This window comes from Numenius arquata, chromosome 4 (assembly GCF_964106895.1).
Source record: "Numenius arquata chromosome 4, bNumArq3.hap1.1, whole genome shotgun sequence".
NCBI classification, from domain to species: Eukaryota; Metazoa; Chordata; class Aves; order Charadriiformes; family Scolopacidae; genus Numenius; species Numenius arquata.
Genome location: NC_133579.1, coordinates 44,241,918 through 44,258,461, shown reverse-complemented (window position 1 = coordinate 44,258,461; position 16,544 = coordinate 44,241,918). Strand labels below are relative to the sequence as shown.

Here is a 16,544-nt window from a genome sequence, read left to right as displayed (position 1 = left end):
TATTTGTTAAGATAAATTCAATTAGATCTCACAGTAAGGAGTAATCAGTGCCAAGAATTATGGTCTAAGATGAAACCTTTTCTCACAAAGTGCAAACTGAATAAAACTTTTTTCCAGAGGGTCTTTTTATTAGACTGTTTCTGTCCCTGTTGAATCAGTGAAGAGGTACCTATAGAGCAAAAAACCCTCACTAAAGAAAAAAAATATCCACTGCTGTGAGTGGTGAGAACAAGACTTCCATTCAAAATACAGCTTTGAATATCCCTTTATTTTATAACAATCAGTTGTGTATTTCTTCAAGGCTCAGCTCGGATATCCGAAGCAATTTCAAATCAAAACAGTCTGTCTTCTGTTTCATTAGAGACTAAGATTTAGAGTTCCTAAAGTAATGAAAACACAGTATACTGTACCTAACAACTTGATATCTTTTACCATCCACATTTCAAAACACGTATTATTTGTCCAAGTTATTACATTAATAAAGAATCTAGTAATCCGAGAGTCTGTATTTTTCAGTCTGATAAATTATAGCAAGAAAATGTGATGATAATGCCATTTCTTTGGGGATGAGAGTACGGGAAAATTGTCGTTCATTGCAGATGACTGTCATTCATCATTAAGGACAGTTGTGAAGTGTAGGCATAAGGGATCTGGGAAATGGTCATGAAAGGTATCCATCATTGTCAAAGCTAGCCAGAATACTCCATGGGCAATATCTTGACCTGTATAATTTTGTCTTTGAAAGCAGATTCAAAGGCAGTCAAACTTTTTGTTGTCAAAGTAGTCAAATGAATTTTCAAAGCCCCCTAGAGCAAACAGCTGGGTTATTGAGAAGATCACAGGATGCTGCTATTTGATTTGTAAAAGAATTTGGATTAGAGACCTGCTTTGACAAAGCATGGATCCGAGCGCAAGCAGGGGTTATTGGCTATCCTTTATTGGTACTGAGCCCTTGAGGAGTCAGTACTGTGTAGAAATCAAAATGTTGTCTCTTGTCTCCCAAGATGTAGTGTAGACATGTAATGGAGCAGTGTGCATATGCCTTCTTAAATGAAACTGCAAAAAAAAAAAAAAAAAAGAGTACATAATTTAAACTGATGACCAATGCCAAAAACAGGCAAGAGACATCGCTTCAGCAAAATATGACAGTATTTCACTGAAGTTGGAGCTTTGATAATTACTAGTTAAGTTTTACAGGGTCTTACTGTACTGGGTCTGGCTGGAATGCAGTTAATTTCCTTCATAAGAGCCCTTACTGTGCTATGTTTTGGATTTGTGACTAAAACAATAGTGCTTAGGGACATGGTTTAGTGATGGTTTTTGTCAGTGTGAGGTTGATGGTTGGACTAGATGATCTGAAAGGTCTCCTTCCAGCCTAGGCAATTCTGTGATTCTATATAACACACCAGTGTTTTGGCTGTTGCTGAGGAGTACTTGCAGTGTCAAGGCTTTCTTTTCTTCCCATTCTGTCCCCCCAACCCTGCGGTGAGTAGGCTGAGGGTGAGCAAGAAGCTGGGAGGGGAAGTGACCTGGACAGCTATGCCAAATTGACCAGAGGATTATTTGATTCCATATAGTGTTGTACTCAGCAATAAAAACTGAGGAGAGGGTTTTTTTGGGAAGGTAGCCATTGCTGGCCACTGACTGGCTGAGCATCAGTCTACTTCTTGGAGGTGGTGAGTGATGGCCTTCACACTGCTTGTGTTTTTGTTGGGTTTTATTTTTTCTTTTTTTTTCTTTGCTTCTTAAACTGTCTTTATCTTGACCCACAAGTTCTTTTGCTTTCTCTCTTCATATTGTCTCCCCCATCTTGCTGGAAGAGGGGGAGTGTGAGCAAGCAGCTCTGTGGTGCTTAGCTGCTGGCCAGGGTCAATACACCATAATAACATAAAATAAACTCAGAATTATTCGACCCTTTCTAAATGCAAATATTAGAGGTAAGTAGCAATCTGTTAATTAAATTAATTGTAACAATCCTAATATTGGTAACTTTAAAGATACAAAGCATACCGTGTAATTTCTAGTGCTTTAAGTTTCCTTTGTGAAATGTTTACTCATAATTTTTTTTTTTATTCCAATCAAAAAACTTGGAATCAAACTCACCTTTTGGTGAGAACAGTTAAGATTTTCTTTTTAAATCAGGGAATGCCTATGGGTGCAGGCATAATACATGCATATATTATAATACAGATGTGCATAATTAATTTCTTCACAGCTGGGGCACACGATTTATGGTTATTGTTTTGTAAATGTATACACAGCATGCAGAAAAAAGTTAGATTGAGCTCACAATGACTGCATGAAAAAATCGTTGGAGCCAAATAGCCTTGAGAAAATGGAGAAACCAAATCTGCGGAGTCCAATAAAATTATCATAAACTACAGCAGGCAGTATATGTACAGAAATAATCTGGAGAGCTAAGAGCAAGTTTAAGGGGTGACTAGATAACCATGTATAAGTAACAAAATATTCTGAGCATATGTAAAAGCTAGACAGACAGTGGCTAGAGAGTGGGCTCGTTGGGTCATTAGGGGACAAATACTGCTGAATTAAGATATTCAGATATCTTGCTGAAGAGCCAAATGAATTAATTTTGTAGCATTCTATGTCTTAGAAATTTTGGGAGATACCAACTTTGGATCTGACAATAAAATATGATTGGAACCTGAGATATAGTGAAACTAAACTGTAGAAAATTAAGAACAGATAAAATTATGTTTTTCATACAGTGACGCATATAATTTGAAATTCATAGCCATGAAACATTATGAAGACTAAGACCCTGGTAATATGTTTAAAAAAGCCAAAGTGTGGTTATTAGTGTATATATCATATAAGTAGCTATAGCAACAGAAGTGCTATTAAAGCTTATATATCTTTGAACTTCTTGGATAAGTTAGCCACCGAAAGTGTTGGAGTGGAAGCAGGTTGATGCGTAACTAATTTTTATGGCTGCTTAAACCTTCTTCTGAAGCAGCTGGTGTTAGCCATTTTGAAGGATATTGGGCAAAATGTTACATTGCTCCTATTAGGATTTAAGAGATCAACAATATATAGTACTTATAAAGCACATCTGAAAGCTAAGAAATTGTAGCTGACAAAAAGCAGTCATCAATAGCAAAACATCACACTGAAGAGCTTTCAGTGAATTTTCACTGGGTTTTAAATATGCCTTTTGATTATTTTCATCAGTGATACTGAAATAAATATAACCTTGTGTATGAAAAAATCAAAATGACTGCTGCAGGGGACTGGAAGAATAGTAATGAGTCAGACCAGTCCTAAAGAGGGAGTTAGGTCACTTGAAAAGCTGAATCTATTCTAAAGTAAGTGTGTTTTAATTAAACCAAATGCTGGGTAAATCTATGTAATGGGGAGTAATATTCTGGAAAACACTGACTTTGAAAGTTACCTACTAATCCTGGTGAAAAAAGCATTTTAAGACAGTATGGCTAAGAACATTTATGTTTCAATTCAATCTACAACATGATGTGAAGAGGTAATTTTGACTATCGGTACAAAATTAATGAGACTGATGCTACAATACTACATACAACTTTTCTCTCCATGTTTTTAAGGCTCAGTGTCTTTAAGGAAAAGTTGAGAATTTGAAAAGGGAACAGAGAAGAGTTAATATTAGAGGTTATATTGGAGAGAAATAAATAGCTGGAAGTTAAAGGCAAGCACTTCTCCTAAGAGGTTAATTAACAATTGGAGTTAGTCTACCCAGGGTAGTATCTACCTTCTCCTGGTGCATTTGGCACAAGCTTAGGGCATTTGCAGAAAATATGCTACAGTGAGAGGTACTACTGATTTCTGCACGTGGGTACCAGAGTAGAATTTGATGTCTGTTGATAGGTGATCAAGTGATATCTTTTTCTTCTTTGTACAGTAGGTTTCCTGTTGTTTTCTTTTAGTTCCTGTATTTTGTTGAAGCTATTACAACAGCTCTAGATAGGGAAAAGGTATTGACAGCCTTTATGATATTTCATGGTATTTTTAAAATCCTGTCTTTTAATGAAATATTCAGGAGTCTTGTTCTCCACTCTGTAGGACTGCTTGTCTTCCATTTCATGTTGCAACGATTCCTATTCCTGAGTAATTTTTACCAAAAAAAAAAAAAGAAAACCAAAAGAATATAAAAGAAGCAGAACTCTTCCTCAGAGGATAAATGAGATCTGGCAGACAGTATTTCTGTGTTCACTTACTGCTTTTGAGGATGACCTGATTGCACTTTTTGGAGGTATTCCACATTTTTCACATTTGCAACATCTCCAAAAATCTGTATTCAGTGTATGGATTATGTGATCATCTGTTATCTGAAAAGCAACTGAAAGTTAAATAGCAACAGGTTGCCTGGTGTAAAACTAATGTGGCTTTTGCTACACTTGTAGTAATATTGTCTCCCTAGCTTAAGTAGTGAAATCCTTTCTGGCTCATGTTCTTCCTGTTGCTCAGTAGCAGGAGTTTTCCACAGAGAGCATTTACTTCTTACATTCAAGATGAACTGATTATTTTTTTCTCTCAGAATCTGAGGCCGATGTGTAGGAGGAAAATTTCACTCTTAGATAATTAATACAAAGTCACACATATGGTGTCAGAAAACATTTGTTGTTATTAGCTAGTCCTTAGGTTTTATATGCAAAGTAAATTCTGATGGTTCCTTGCCTTGCTTTAACTTATAGGTGGAGTATATATTTTATAGTTTTTTTCTTTTCCCCCAAGGGTACCTGTGTGTGTATATATTTAGATATTTTTATAGGTGAAGATAGTGTATGAGTATGTTCACACATGAACACAAATATTTTAAAACACAACTTTGCTTTGTTAATGCTGTTGCACTAGCAAATACAGATACTTTAACACGATTTATGTAAGTAATTTAATTGTATTTGATATTAATATGGTCCATTTTTTGAAGAAATTCTTATCAAGACAGTATACTTACTTTTCATTCTGAAATGAAACATTGCTTAGGGAAAGAGCTTCATAGAGTCTTCTTAACATCTTGCTTCATCTAAAAAGTAAATAACATATGGATGTAGAAGGTGTGGTACACAGTTATGCTTGCTAGGCTGTATTTGGGGCTGATATTTCTGCATGAAACTAGATTTTCATGTGTCAAGTACCTTCTCAAAAGTATCTCCTTTTGTGAAGTTGTTGTCTCTGTGCCGTCACTAAAAAATTTTTTTTGTCTTACAAAAGCCCACAAAGACATTATCAATAGTCACACATCTGCTTTCTCTGATACTAGCAACATTCTGCAGGACTACAGGTTTTTCATTTCTCAAAGCTAACAAAAAACTGTTTTAGGAGTTACAGGGACAACATCCAAAGTAGATTCAGTATGAAAGGCAGTATGTTGAGCAGTCAGCACTTAGGACGGCATTTCTTTTTGCTAACTTTTTATGCGATAAACTTACATAGGTGACAAGGTGACACCTTGATAAGACTTGTATATGACACTGTTGCTGGTTAATTCCTTATTTGAAATATATAAGTGGGAATTTATGATATGTAGAACTGGCGTTGGACTTTTGTATAGGTGGAAATTTTTACCCATATCATTTTTTCTCTTTCTATCTGTCTTGATCTATTTTTTCAGTTTATCTAGGTTTCCATATTCATTAGAGGCATTGGAAAAAAATGGAACCATGGGTTCTGTTAATCAGGATCCTTTTAGCTGTTAATACTACCATTTATGAGATACTAGAATGCCTGAGGAAAGAGATTATTCATCAAATAAATTTTTCAATTGTTTGCTATAGCTGTGGGTCTGAATAAAACATGCCTTCTGCAGAACTCAGTTATCTTTCAGTTTTGAATTGTTTCCCTGCACAAACGCTGATATAATTTTATTGTTAACAGAGTAATTCTAGTAGAGATAGTGTCTAAAAATATTCTTGATTATGGCAGTTGCAATATTTTAGCCTAAGTACTTTGTTCATATCAAGGTAATACTTGCACAAATTGTAAAAGTTAAAATGAATAAGGATGTCCTTGTCTATCAGGATGAAATCTTGGCCCTGCTGAAGAGGTTTGCTCCATTTATTGTCTGAGAGTTCTCTGAATGATGCAGAAGGCATGTTTCAGAGTGCTTTATACAGTGCCTCCAAAGGCCACTCACTGCAAACTGAGCAGCTGTGTGACAAAAGTCATCTGCAGTACAAAACTGGGCAGCTGCAATTTCAATGTCCCCTTTCTGGGAACCAAGTTACCAGTGGAAAGTACTTGAGAACACTTGGTTTGAATGTATAGTTCCTTCGACCCTAGCTAAGGTTGAAGCTAGCATGCATGCTAGCTAAGCATGAAAATGCTAAGATATTTAGCATTAAGTCTCACATGTAATGTTAAGTGCTGTGGTAGAGAGAACATTCAGATTGTATTGCTGTCGTCCTCTTTCACCAAATCTTCACCAAACACAGTGTAAGTTCTGGAGCCATATTGTCTACATTGGATTCAATCTTGAAATGTAACCTGAGTCTACGGGTTGAATCTGGTGGGCTGAATTCTAATAGCTCTCTGAGTACTGTTTACACTCCTACAAATAAAAGGAGCCGATCTCAAAAAGCGTGCTGCTCATTGTAATATGAGACAATTCTAGCCTCATACAAGGTAATGAGAGGTAATTCTAGTGCAAAAGTTGTATCTGATGGATGTTTCCCTGCACATGTACAAATATATTCTTTATTTCTGTCAAGTCTGAGATATATATATATATACACATACACACAGAGACATATACATATATATATGAAATCAGTTGGGATCTTTTTTTGACGATTCTGACAGGCTGTAATTCTCTGCTTTTGTGCTTTTAAAGAGTACAGACAGAAGGTTCAACTAGTCTTCCATTTTGTAACCACCATTCCATGCCTGCTTTTCAACTGTTCCTCCTCTTGTCCCCTCCTCCACGTGGCAATGCATTGCAGGTGCATCACTGCAGGGGAGATAGTACTACAATTTTCCAAATAGATATGCTTTTATTATCTCCTGGAAATTGAAATTATCATATTTGTTAATGTTGCAACTTAATCATGCAGAAACTCACAATCAGAGAATTAGGGCTCCCAAAATTACAGTAATTTTCCTTTTCAGCACATGATAGGATTGTGTTCACCTGGCTGAATATTTGTCTTTTATTTGTTTCCAAAGAATATGCCCATCTCATCGTGATGAAGGTGCTTTGGCCACAGTAGAGTTTGCCATGCAAAGCTAAAAAAATAGTTGGTGCTTAATTCCAACTTCTTTTTCAGTATGGTTTAGGCTGGCAGCGATCCCAAATAAAATATAGAGAATAGATATAAATCAGGGCAAAGCGAAAGAAAACATGGAAATGTAAAAAAAGCGATTGTATTAGGCACTGACAGTCACAGCTGTAGAAAGAAAGGAAACCCTATATTTATGAATTATGGAAACAGTGTATTCACCAATGTGTCCTCTTCCATCAGGACCAGACTAGTTTAGATGGCCATTCATCAAATCAGCATGGCTGTCAGTGTAACGACCCTTTTTGGTTCCCTTTGGGGTCTGTAAGGTAATGGATAGGAAGGCAGCACCATTGTTTCCCATTTCCTTATGCTTGTGCATTATTTGTGTGCTTTGGGCTAGAGAAGGGAAGAAAACCAGCTATTTTGTACTAGAAAATTAATTCCCTTTGTTGAAAGTTATGGCGGTGTTTTTATAACCAGAGTAGGTGCTTGTACCATTCACTAAAAGTGTTACATTCCAAAATAAATATATACTCAATTGAATTTCTGTTATGGCTACATGCCTACCCATTTTCATAGTAGTAAAACCAACAAGGAGTGTTTTGACATCAGCTAACACTTCAGCAGCAACTAGGGTGTTGTTTTTTTCCTAGCTGTTGTGCTGGCTATTACTTTTAGTAGCAGTGGTACCTTGGAAACCCAATCTAAAGTCAAGCCCTGTTGTTCCAGACACCCTACGGACAAATAGTAAGGATGAAAAAAACAGATTCTCACTACCTCTGACAGCTTGCCGTCTAGTTTTAAAGCTGAATGTAATGAGTAGATAAAGCAGACAAACAGGTTTGGGAAGGTAAGATTATAAATCATGACCATAAATTAAAAGCAGAGGTTCCAGTTCACTGACTTTCTATCTACCATATTTACTTGCTAAATGCCATTTTAGACTCTTTTGCTTCCCCAAATTTACCCTTAAAATAGAGAGTGGCTGTCATGCACATCTGTTCTAAAATTCTTATCTATTACCACACATGAGGTGCTATTGCATGGTGTGGCATTTATACTTTTAGAGGATTTTCTGTTATTTTGATATGAGTGATGAGATAGCTTCATGGATTTTGCAGTGGTATGAGACTGGGTATTCTTGCATTAAATAGAAGGTTAAAATAGTCAGGAAATACTATGTGTATTTCAGTATTAGTTATATGTGAATTCAAGAGGCTGGCTTACTTTCTTTGTATTTGGTATGGGCATTACAGATACCTAAATTAATACTTAATGTGATAGAATTATAATGTCTATTTTAAATCACCTTGGATGTCTGTGAAGATGGAAAATTTGGATCTTATTTTTTAGTTTTTATCTAATTTCTATAATTGCTAAGAAATAATTTGGTTTGCATTCAATGGTGCTCACATTTGTATAATACAGGTAATAATATTTTCTAACTTGGAAGAAAAACAAGTTCTTGAAATTGAAAGATAATATTCGTAATGTGGATGAGGCTATGGTGTCTCAGGAAAGAATGAGTAAACGTCTTAAATAAGCTTTCTTTCTTACACTAAAAATCTCCTGTTCTGACTGTTTTGCATATATCTTTGCAGCTGCATGCTCTGATGCTGGACTGCTGTGGGAGGAGGTGATTCAGATGGACTGATGGACTCTATTCAAGTTCATTTAGTAACCTGTACAAAAGTTGAAGAGGTTAGGGGGCAGGAATCAATCTTTTTGGGGTAGTCATTTGCTGCAGAGATGTCTGCAGTGTTGAAGCTGTGATTCCACATTTTCACCTCTAACTGCTTAGCCCATATCAGCAAAGGCAATACATCCATTTAATGAGCTGTTGAGAATCTAGATAATGTATTCTATTCAGTTCATTATTTTGATAACTATAATGTATTCTATTCAGTTGGGTTATTCAGTACCCAAAAATTAGTCCTGGTTTTAATTATTTCTCAGTTTGCTAGTTAGCCATCCCAAAGCTATCCTGTGGAAGCTAGGGTTAAGGTGCATCAGTGTGCAAGAGGAGTGGAGCATTTTAGATTGGTGCTTAAAATATTTGTATCAGTCACATTTCATGTGAAACCATGACTGGAAAATTCCTTATTTTAACTGTTCCTCCCCTCCCAACAACAAAAGACTGCAGCTCATTTACTTGTTAAGAAATTGACTTGTGTTGTGTGTTGTGCTATAGGTTTCTCAGATTACGTCATAGTGTTCTTTGAAAAAGTAAATTAAAAGAATAGGAAAGAAGGGGACAAAAATATGCTATATCTCTGTCTTGTTTCTTTCCTTTTCTCTGGGGGATACTAGCAACTTATTTTCCATTGCCATTTAATTATGTGCCTTATATGAGTCTGTACAATGTCTTTACCACTTGCAACAAACCTAAATGAAAATCCTGGATGCAAACAGTGATGTCCATGATCAAATGTTGTTGCTTGAGTGCACCTGTGTCACTGATTTGGTAACAATGCAGGAAGAAACAGTAGGGAAAATTATTTTATGGGTGAAGGCTTGTTGTCCTCTAACTCCTGCATGTTTTACACTTTTTCTTCTGTACAAAAGCACTCTATATGGCTGTGTCTTCCATTTAGCCAGCAAAGGTCAGATGTATCTCCTCTTCAGCCAGTTGAGTGAGGGTACTGTGGTGTTCCTACCTCTAAGAGGTTTAGGTACAATGGTGCCCTAGCAGTTCTTCAGCCTCTTACACATTGTTGTGGGTAGATCATAGCACCTGTGTTTAGACATGACTTAAGATTTTCTATCTTCTAAATGTAGGGTGGTTAAGTTGAATGAAGTTTGCCCCATTCTTTTCCTAAACTTCTTGCCTACAAATGAACTTTTGTTTGTACTCATTTATCTGGGAAATGCAAAAATAAGGAGTTTAAAGAGGCTACTTTACAAGTTTGCTGGTAGTTTTTCTAGTGACAGTTTTTTGCATTGTGAGGTTTGGGTGTTGCTTTTTTTTTGGCGAGAGTATTCAGCACATTTTTCTGGTTATGTTGGTTCTTTCTTGGTTTTTCAGTAAGAATCAGTTACTTCATGCTGTCCTTTCAGTAGTCTTCAGTGTGCTAAAATATTGAACATGTTGAATCTTGAACAATAAGAATGTCTTAGATAAAGAAAGAAAATCTTCTGATGAGTCAACTGCCTGGTTTGACAAACACCAATGTTATGTTAATTTTACTGATGAACTCTACAGTTACCTAGATCTCTATTATTCTGTCTCAAAGATCTTCAGGCCCATGCAGAATCACATTCTGGAATCTGGGGCCCAGAATGTAAAGCTGAATTGTTAATTAAAAGAAAACTTTTTTCCCTTCAGAAAATGTCACTTAACTGAATTAAGCAGTAGGTATGGGGGAAGAAGGAGGAACTTCAAGTTTTGCTGAAGCTTTGCTTCTCTGGACAGGAAATTCTTAAGATGGAAACAATTTGAATAAACTTCTTAGAAGAAATATTCACAATGTTTAAAATGAAAAAGTCTCTGGGGGAAATGGGAGGATTTCTATCTAAAAATGCCAGACGGGAATTTCTCTTGTGAAATTCCCCTTAAAATATAGATTTTTTTGACCTGCTTTGTATGGAGACATCTCATAGGCCTATTACATATAAGTAAGAATCAATCAATAGCATGAAACAGAGACCAGAGGCATTCCCTTTGTACCTCACACCATCAAAGTGCCTTTTATTCAAATGCCCTACATGAAAATCAGTTCTCAAAATCCTCCTGGAAACAAAATCAATATAATATTTATTTAAACAAATATGGAAGAAGACAAAGGACATTTTTATATCTTCTAATGGAATTCTGTGCACAGATTGGTGGGCTAGCACTGACTCTATGCCAGTATGGCATATGCTGAAATGTAGAACAAAGTCAGATCACTAGCTTGGCCTAGAACTACTTGTTGGCACAGAACCTCTGATAAGCTAATGAATATATACTGCTTCCAAACGCAACCAGTTTTATGTCAGCTAGCTCAACTTTTTTGGGAGGGTATTTCAGTTCCAGGATTACCTTCCCAAAATCTGGACCTCCTCTAAATGACTTGTCTAAATGCCAAAATGACAGAAGCAGAATTGAAAATGTCTACTCCTGGCCATTAACCTCGCTATTACATAGCCCATTTTTCCTTATTTTATTGTGCCATGAAAAAGGTTATAATTATATGATTCTCTAGAAGTGCAAAAAGGGCGAGAAAAAGGCCATCTAATATCCAGTTAGAGACATAAAATATTTGGCTCCCAATTCTAGAGCAGTCTATAGGTAACAATTTTCAAAATCTTGATTACCAAATTTAAGGATTTATGGTCTGTTTCCCTGTACCTGATATTTACTATATGAATTGGAAACTGGCAAAAATCTTTTCCATAATACAAAGGAGAGTCTGGATGAATTGGAAACCACAACTTAATTGCGAACATAATTGCACTTCTTCCAGTTAATTGCCATCGTAATTCAAGCAAGACAGCTTCTAACAGTTGGGTCAGATTTTTAATTTTATGATCTAAATTATTAATGAGAATATTTCCATAAGCTTTCTGCATAAAAATTGACTTCATAACAGAGAGGTCAGCTGGTCTTGTCTTCTAGCCTTTATGATTATCAGTGGTAATCAGAAACTGTTTTCCCATAAATTTGTGCTGCTTTTATGCTTCCTGACATATATACCAAATGTAGGTGGAGAATTATTTAAAAGCTTTATGAAGCAAAAATTAATTTTGTAGGTTCTAGTTGAGAGAAAATTAAATTAGACTATGCATGTAGGATTAAGAAACATGAAGGGTTAAATGGCAGGTGTACACAGGAATAGTATTTAGCTTTTTTTTTTTTCTTTTTGAGCGATTTAATACTTTGGGAATCTTGAAAGCCATATTGAGTCAATTATGGAAAGCCCAATGCAGGCTGCTTTTCACAGTGTGGCTGCAGTCAGACAAAATGGTGTGATGCATAAAGAAGACAAAGCAGATCAGTACAAGAATGCATAATGCTATTGTATAAATCAGTAGTGTTTCCACATCTGATAGGCAGTCGTGTTGAATACAATATATCTTGAGACTGATACAGTGGTAATATAAGGGGACTTGAGGCAAGTGGTGAGGGTGGTTAGGACTATAAAGATTTTTATAAGAGGAGACTGAAAGCTTGAGATTATTTATGCACAAGATAAATTGGAAACTTCTATAATCTGTCTCCTAAAGCAAGATTTAAGAGCATATCCTGCACCATCAAACAGAATAAATTCAAAACAGATAAGCAAGATTTTTGTTTTTTTCCTGAAACACAAAGGAATGACAGAATTCAAGGTCACAAAGACTGAAATTTAAGATGATTCAGAAAGACATTTGACACCTTTCTCAACGAGAATTTTAAACAATAATCATATGCTTTTTCTAGAAAAGACAATTTTTAAAAGAGGTGCTTGAGGCAAACATATACTTTTAATATAGTGGTTTGTTACATCTTCTTGTGATGTATCTTGGCTGGGCAGCACTAGAAATATTGAGTAAGAATCCATATATTGGACAAAACAGACAATTATTTTTATTCTGGAAATGCTGCTTAGAGTGGTCTCATTACATAGAAGGGAAAGGTAGTAAGAGACAAATCGCAAGGGATCATAAAGCATAGTATGTCTTTGAGCTACTACAATAAACAGGCTATTCAGTCTTGCTACAGTGCAGTTACCTGTGGTAGTAAATCTACCAGACACTGCTATGCTATAAGGAAGAAACGAGGCTGAAGTAAATTCAGTCTGGCAAAGCCACAAGAGAAGCTGGTGATAGCCTGCACATGCCTAGAAGGCATTAGGGTCTAAAATGGAGGCAAAGTGATTGCTGTGATTCACAAGTGTCTGACAGAGAACAATAAAATGAAATGAAGGGAGAGTCTATCAGGAAAATGTCTGATTGGTGAGATGTTTATAAGCCATGGACACCCTCCCATGGGAATGTGAGGGACAACCCATGAGCTGGGATTATGAAAAATGCATTGACTAACACATGAGAAAATTTTATCAGTCCCATAAGAGCAGAGAACTGAAGGGAATGGTTCTATGAGAATCCATGTCTCTACCATCTGTGATGCCCTTTTTAATACTCTGAAGACTTCCTATTGAAATCCCTGTGGAAAAGTTGCCACTCATTTCAGTCAAGGTGGATCAAAACCTTAATACTAATACAGGTTATGTTTATCATAGTAATTTGTCTAGAAGCAAAGGTGGCAATGCACAAAGAATGGTTATACCAGTGTGAGGACCATGGGAAAATAGGTATTCAGGAAGAGTTAATTAATTACACTGGGGGGGATTATGCTATTCCAGGAGAAGATTGTAGGTTTACGCAGTTTTGTTTTTTCTACCCAAAAGGCTATTATGTACCATATCTGAAAATGTAGCATGTAAAAGTTTGATTTTCCTTGTTTATCATGAGGGTTTTTTTCTTCTCACTCAGATGTCTCACTTACGGGAGCCTCAAGTGTGCATGGAGCCCGTCTCATTCTTGCACAGATTGTTGCCCTTCTGATGAAGAGGTTTCACCACATTAGGCGAGACTGGAGAGGAAGTCTGTCAAACGTGCTGCTGCCTGTCGTCTTTGTTGCACTGGCAATGGCCTTGTTTAGTGTGAAGCCACTGGCTATTGATTATCCTTCTCTCAAGCTGACACCAAGACTTTATGACAATGCAGAATCCTTCTTTAGGTAGGTAGAGGGCTCATTCATCATCATCAATATCCAGGGTTCCGGGACCTTTACCCTTGACTTCTCATTTTTAAAGACTATTTTCATTCTAGCAAGAATAATATGTTACTTTTTACAATAGCTGTTTATTTTTCAGATGTTTATTTTTATATATTATTGTGAAGGAGAGATAAAATTAGAAATGCATTGTGCAAAGGATTTTCTGAAGGAAGGGGCAAAGACTTTGGGGCAGTTTCAACTGGCTAATCTGTTTCAATACCAGTCATGGCTACTTATATGTAAATGCACAAGTGTATTTAAACAAGCCTTTGCATGCTTCATTTTTACTAATTGCTTAGGTCTGAAACTATTTTCTCAAAATAATTCTCAAGTTTAAGTGTCACACAGTATTAACAAAGCCTGGTGCCCTACTTACTCAGCCTCTAGTTTCTATATGTTGAGTTTTAAATCAACTACATTAATTAATTTATTTATTTATTTATGTATAACATACGGTATCTATAGCTCAGCTCCCAGCTATTCTGTATTGAAAGTGTATTACACACTTACTCTCCAGGACAAATACCTAGATATATTCATAAACATAACATGATGCTCTTTGAATTTATAAAGGAAACATAAAAACACTTAAGCCATGCTAACTGTTAGGAATGCATGTTTATAAAGAGAGAGATGGCCATGGGAAGACACTGAGATTTGTTTAGTCCTAATTTTATTGAATTCTCTTTACATGTTCATATGCAGTTTTTGAAATGAGAAAATTTTGCTGGTTTTGTGTGTTTCCTATGCATGCATTTATAGTTCTTTAATTTCTTGGTAAACATGTAGGATCTTGAGCCTGAAAGTTAATAGAATTAGACACATTAACATGTTTATGGGTTTTTTCTTTTTTTTTTTTTTTCTTCCTTTGCCCTTCCCCTTCCCCCATGACCCATTTTGAACAGCGCTGAAGATGATAACCTAGGAAACCTTTCTCAGATTCTACTGAGATATTTCTCCGATTGGGATCACACATGCATGCATTCAAAACAAGGGTAACTGTGAATAACATAACTACTTCCTTAATTTCAAATTGTAAATATTGTAAATTCAATATTTCTTTTCTGTGTAATGTAAACTATCTTAAGTTTTTCTTACAGCTTGAGGTTAGTGACAAATCAGTTCTGATGAAGGAGCTGGCATCCAGGTGAAGTACATAAGTAGGCTTCATTGTTAAAGATCTGATCCAAATCCCCTAAAAGTCAGTGACAGCGTTCCGATTAATTTCAGGAGGATTTTGACCAAGTCTGGTGTCCATATGAATGAAAGTTAGACAATAATTACAATATTTTTTAGGAAGCATTCCAGATTTCTAAATTTAGGAATGCAGAGTTGTAACCATGTTTTAGTTATTGCTGCAAACATAAGGCGTGCAGCTCATTTGCTGCTTTACTCATACAAATATTTTTAGTGAATCTACTTTGATAAAAATGAGTAAAATTGATACAGATTTAGAGGCAGATGACACTGTGATAAAATGCTAAAAAGGTGTTCAAGATGCCAGATATGCTTGTTAATCTGTGGATTTCTTCTGTTAAGTAATATATTCATTTCATTTCATGGTTGTTCCTATTGTTATATTTATTCCTATTAGAAAAAATAATTCGTGTTGGCAGATGCAATCTATGTCACCCCAGGATTCATGCAGATGTGTGGCTCAACAAGAGGTATGTCATTTTATATTTACTTATGTATGTAAAAATTATGGGTTTGTATATTACCTCTAATACACTCTTCTTTTTGAAGAAGAGTTTCATCTAATAGAATTACACGATTCTATCAATCTAATTTCTGTTTCATCTAATGTTTGGGCTACATGTTCTGAAGTCTTCAGGAAAAGCACAATTTTGATGTGTGTGTGTGTATGCACTAGAAATGGCTATAGATTGATCTGAAATAACAGGAATCAGAGATGGCTGAGCTATTCTCAGCAGATGCAACTTTGCTTTAAATATATTATAGGACTTTGCTTACAAAAAACCTCAGGTAAAACAAGGTTAAAACATAACAATTCCATGATACCTAGAAGATTTCCTGCTTTCCAAGGGAAGGGCAAGTGATCCTAGCCAATAGAAGCTACCAGGGAATCTATATGTGAATGAGATTTAATTGTTAGACTTTGGTTTTGATTTGGATTGTGTATTTGAAATAAAACAACCTATGAGGAAAGAAAGAATTTTGAAAAAGATAATGAATTTCTGAGTTTCTTGCCTAGTGAGTTTTCCTGCTGACTTGCTCTGAGGTTGAGTAATAAACAGGAATGTGAAACTGCGTCTGAGGGGACAAATATATTTCCCTGGATGGGAACATTCTATCAAATAAATTCCCTCCTTCATAAAGATACAAATATTTAGAGTAAGAGTTGCATCCAAAATATAGTGACACAGTTTTGGGAAAAGTGACAGGAGGAAATTAATTTTTTACGTTGCTGGACAAGGAAGAAATTTGCCTGTAATACTAGTGAGACATATACTTAAAATAGAAGAAGCTTAAATGAAATGGGAATGGGAACTCACACAAGGAGAGGCCCATTAACCATGGAAGCTCAAAGAAGAGAAATAACAGTGGAGGCAGAACCTGTATCTGTGAGC

The 16,544-nt window shown here is 35.8% G+C and overlaps 1 protein-coding gene across 1 annotated transcript in view; it reads left to right on the top strand.

Moving 5' to 3' along the window:
* Positions 1-16,544, top strand: part of ABCA13 (ATP binding cassette subfamily A member 13) — a 193,206-nt gene that overhangs the window by 104,868 nt on the left and 71,794 nt on the right. The window contains exons 36-38 of the mRNA XM_074146216.1: positions 13,668-13,914; positions 14,859-14,948; positions 15,548-15,620. Of these exons, the coding sequence (XP_074002317.1) occupies positions 13,668-13,914; positions 14,859-14,948; positions 15,548-15,620 (410 nt within the window). The remainder of the gene's footprint in view (positions 1-13,667; positions 13,915-14,858; positions 14,949-15,547; positions 15,621-16,544) is intronic.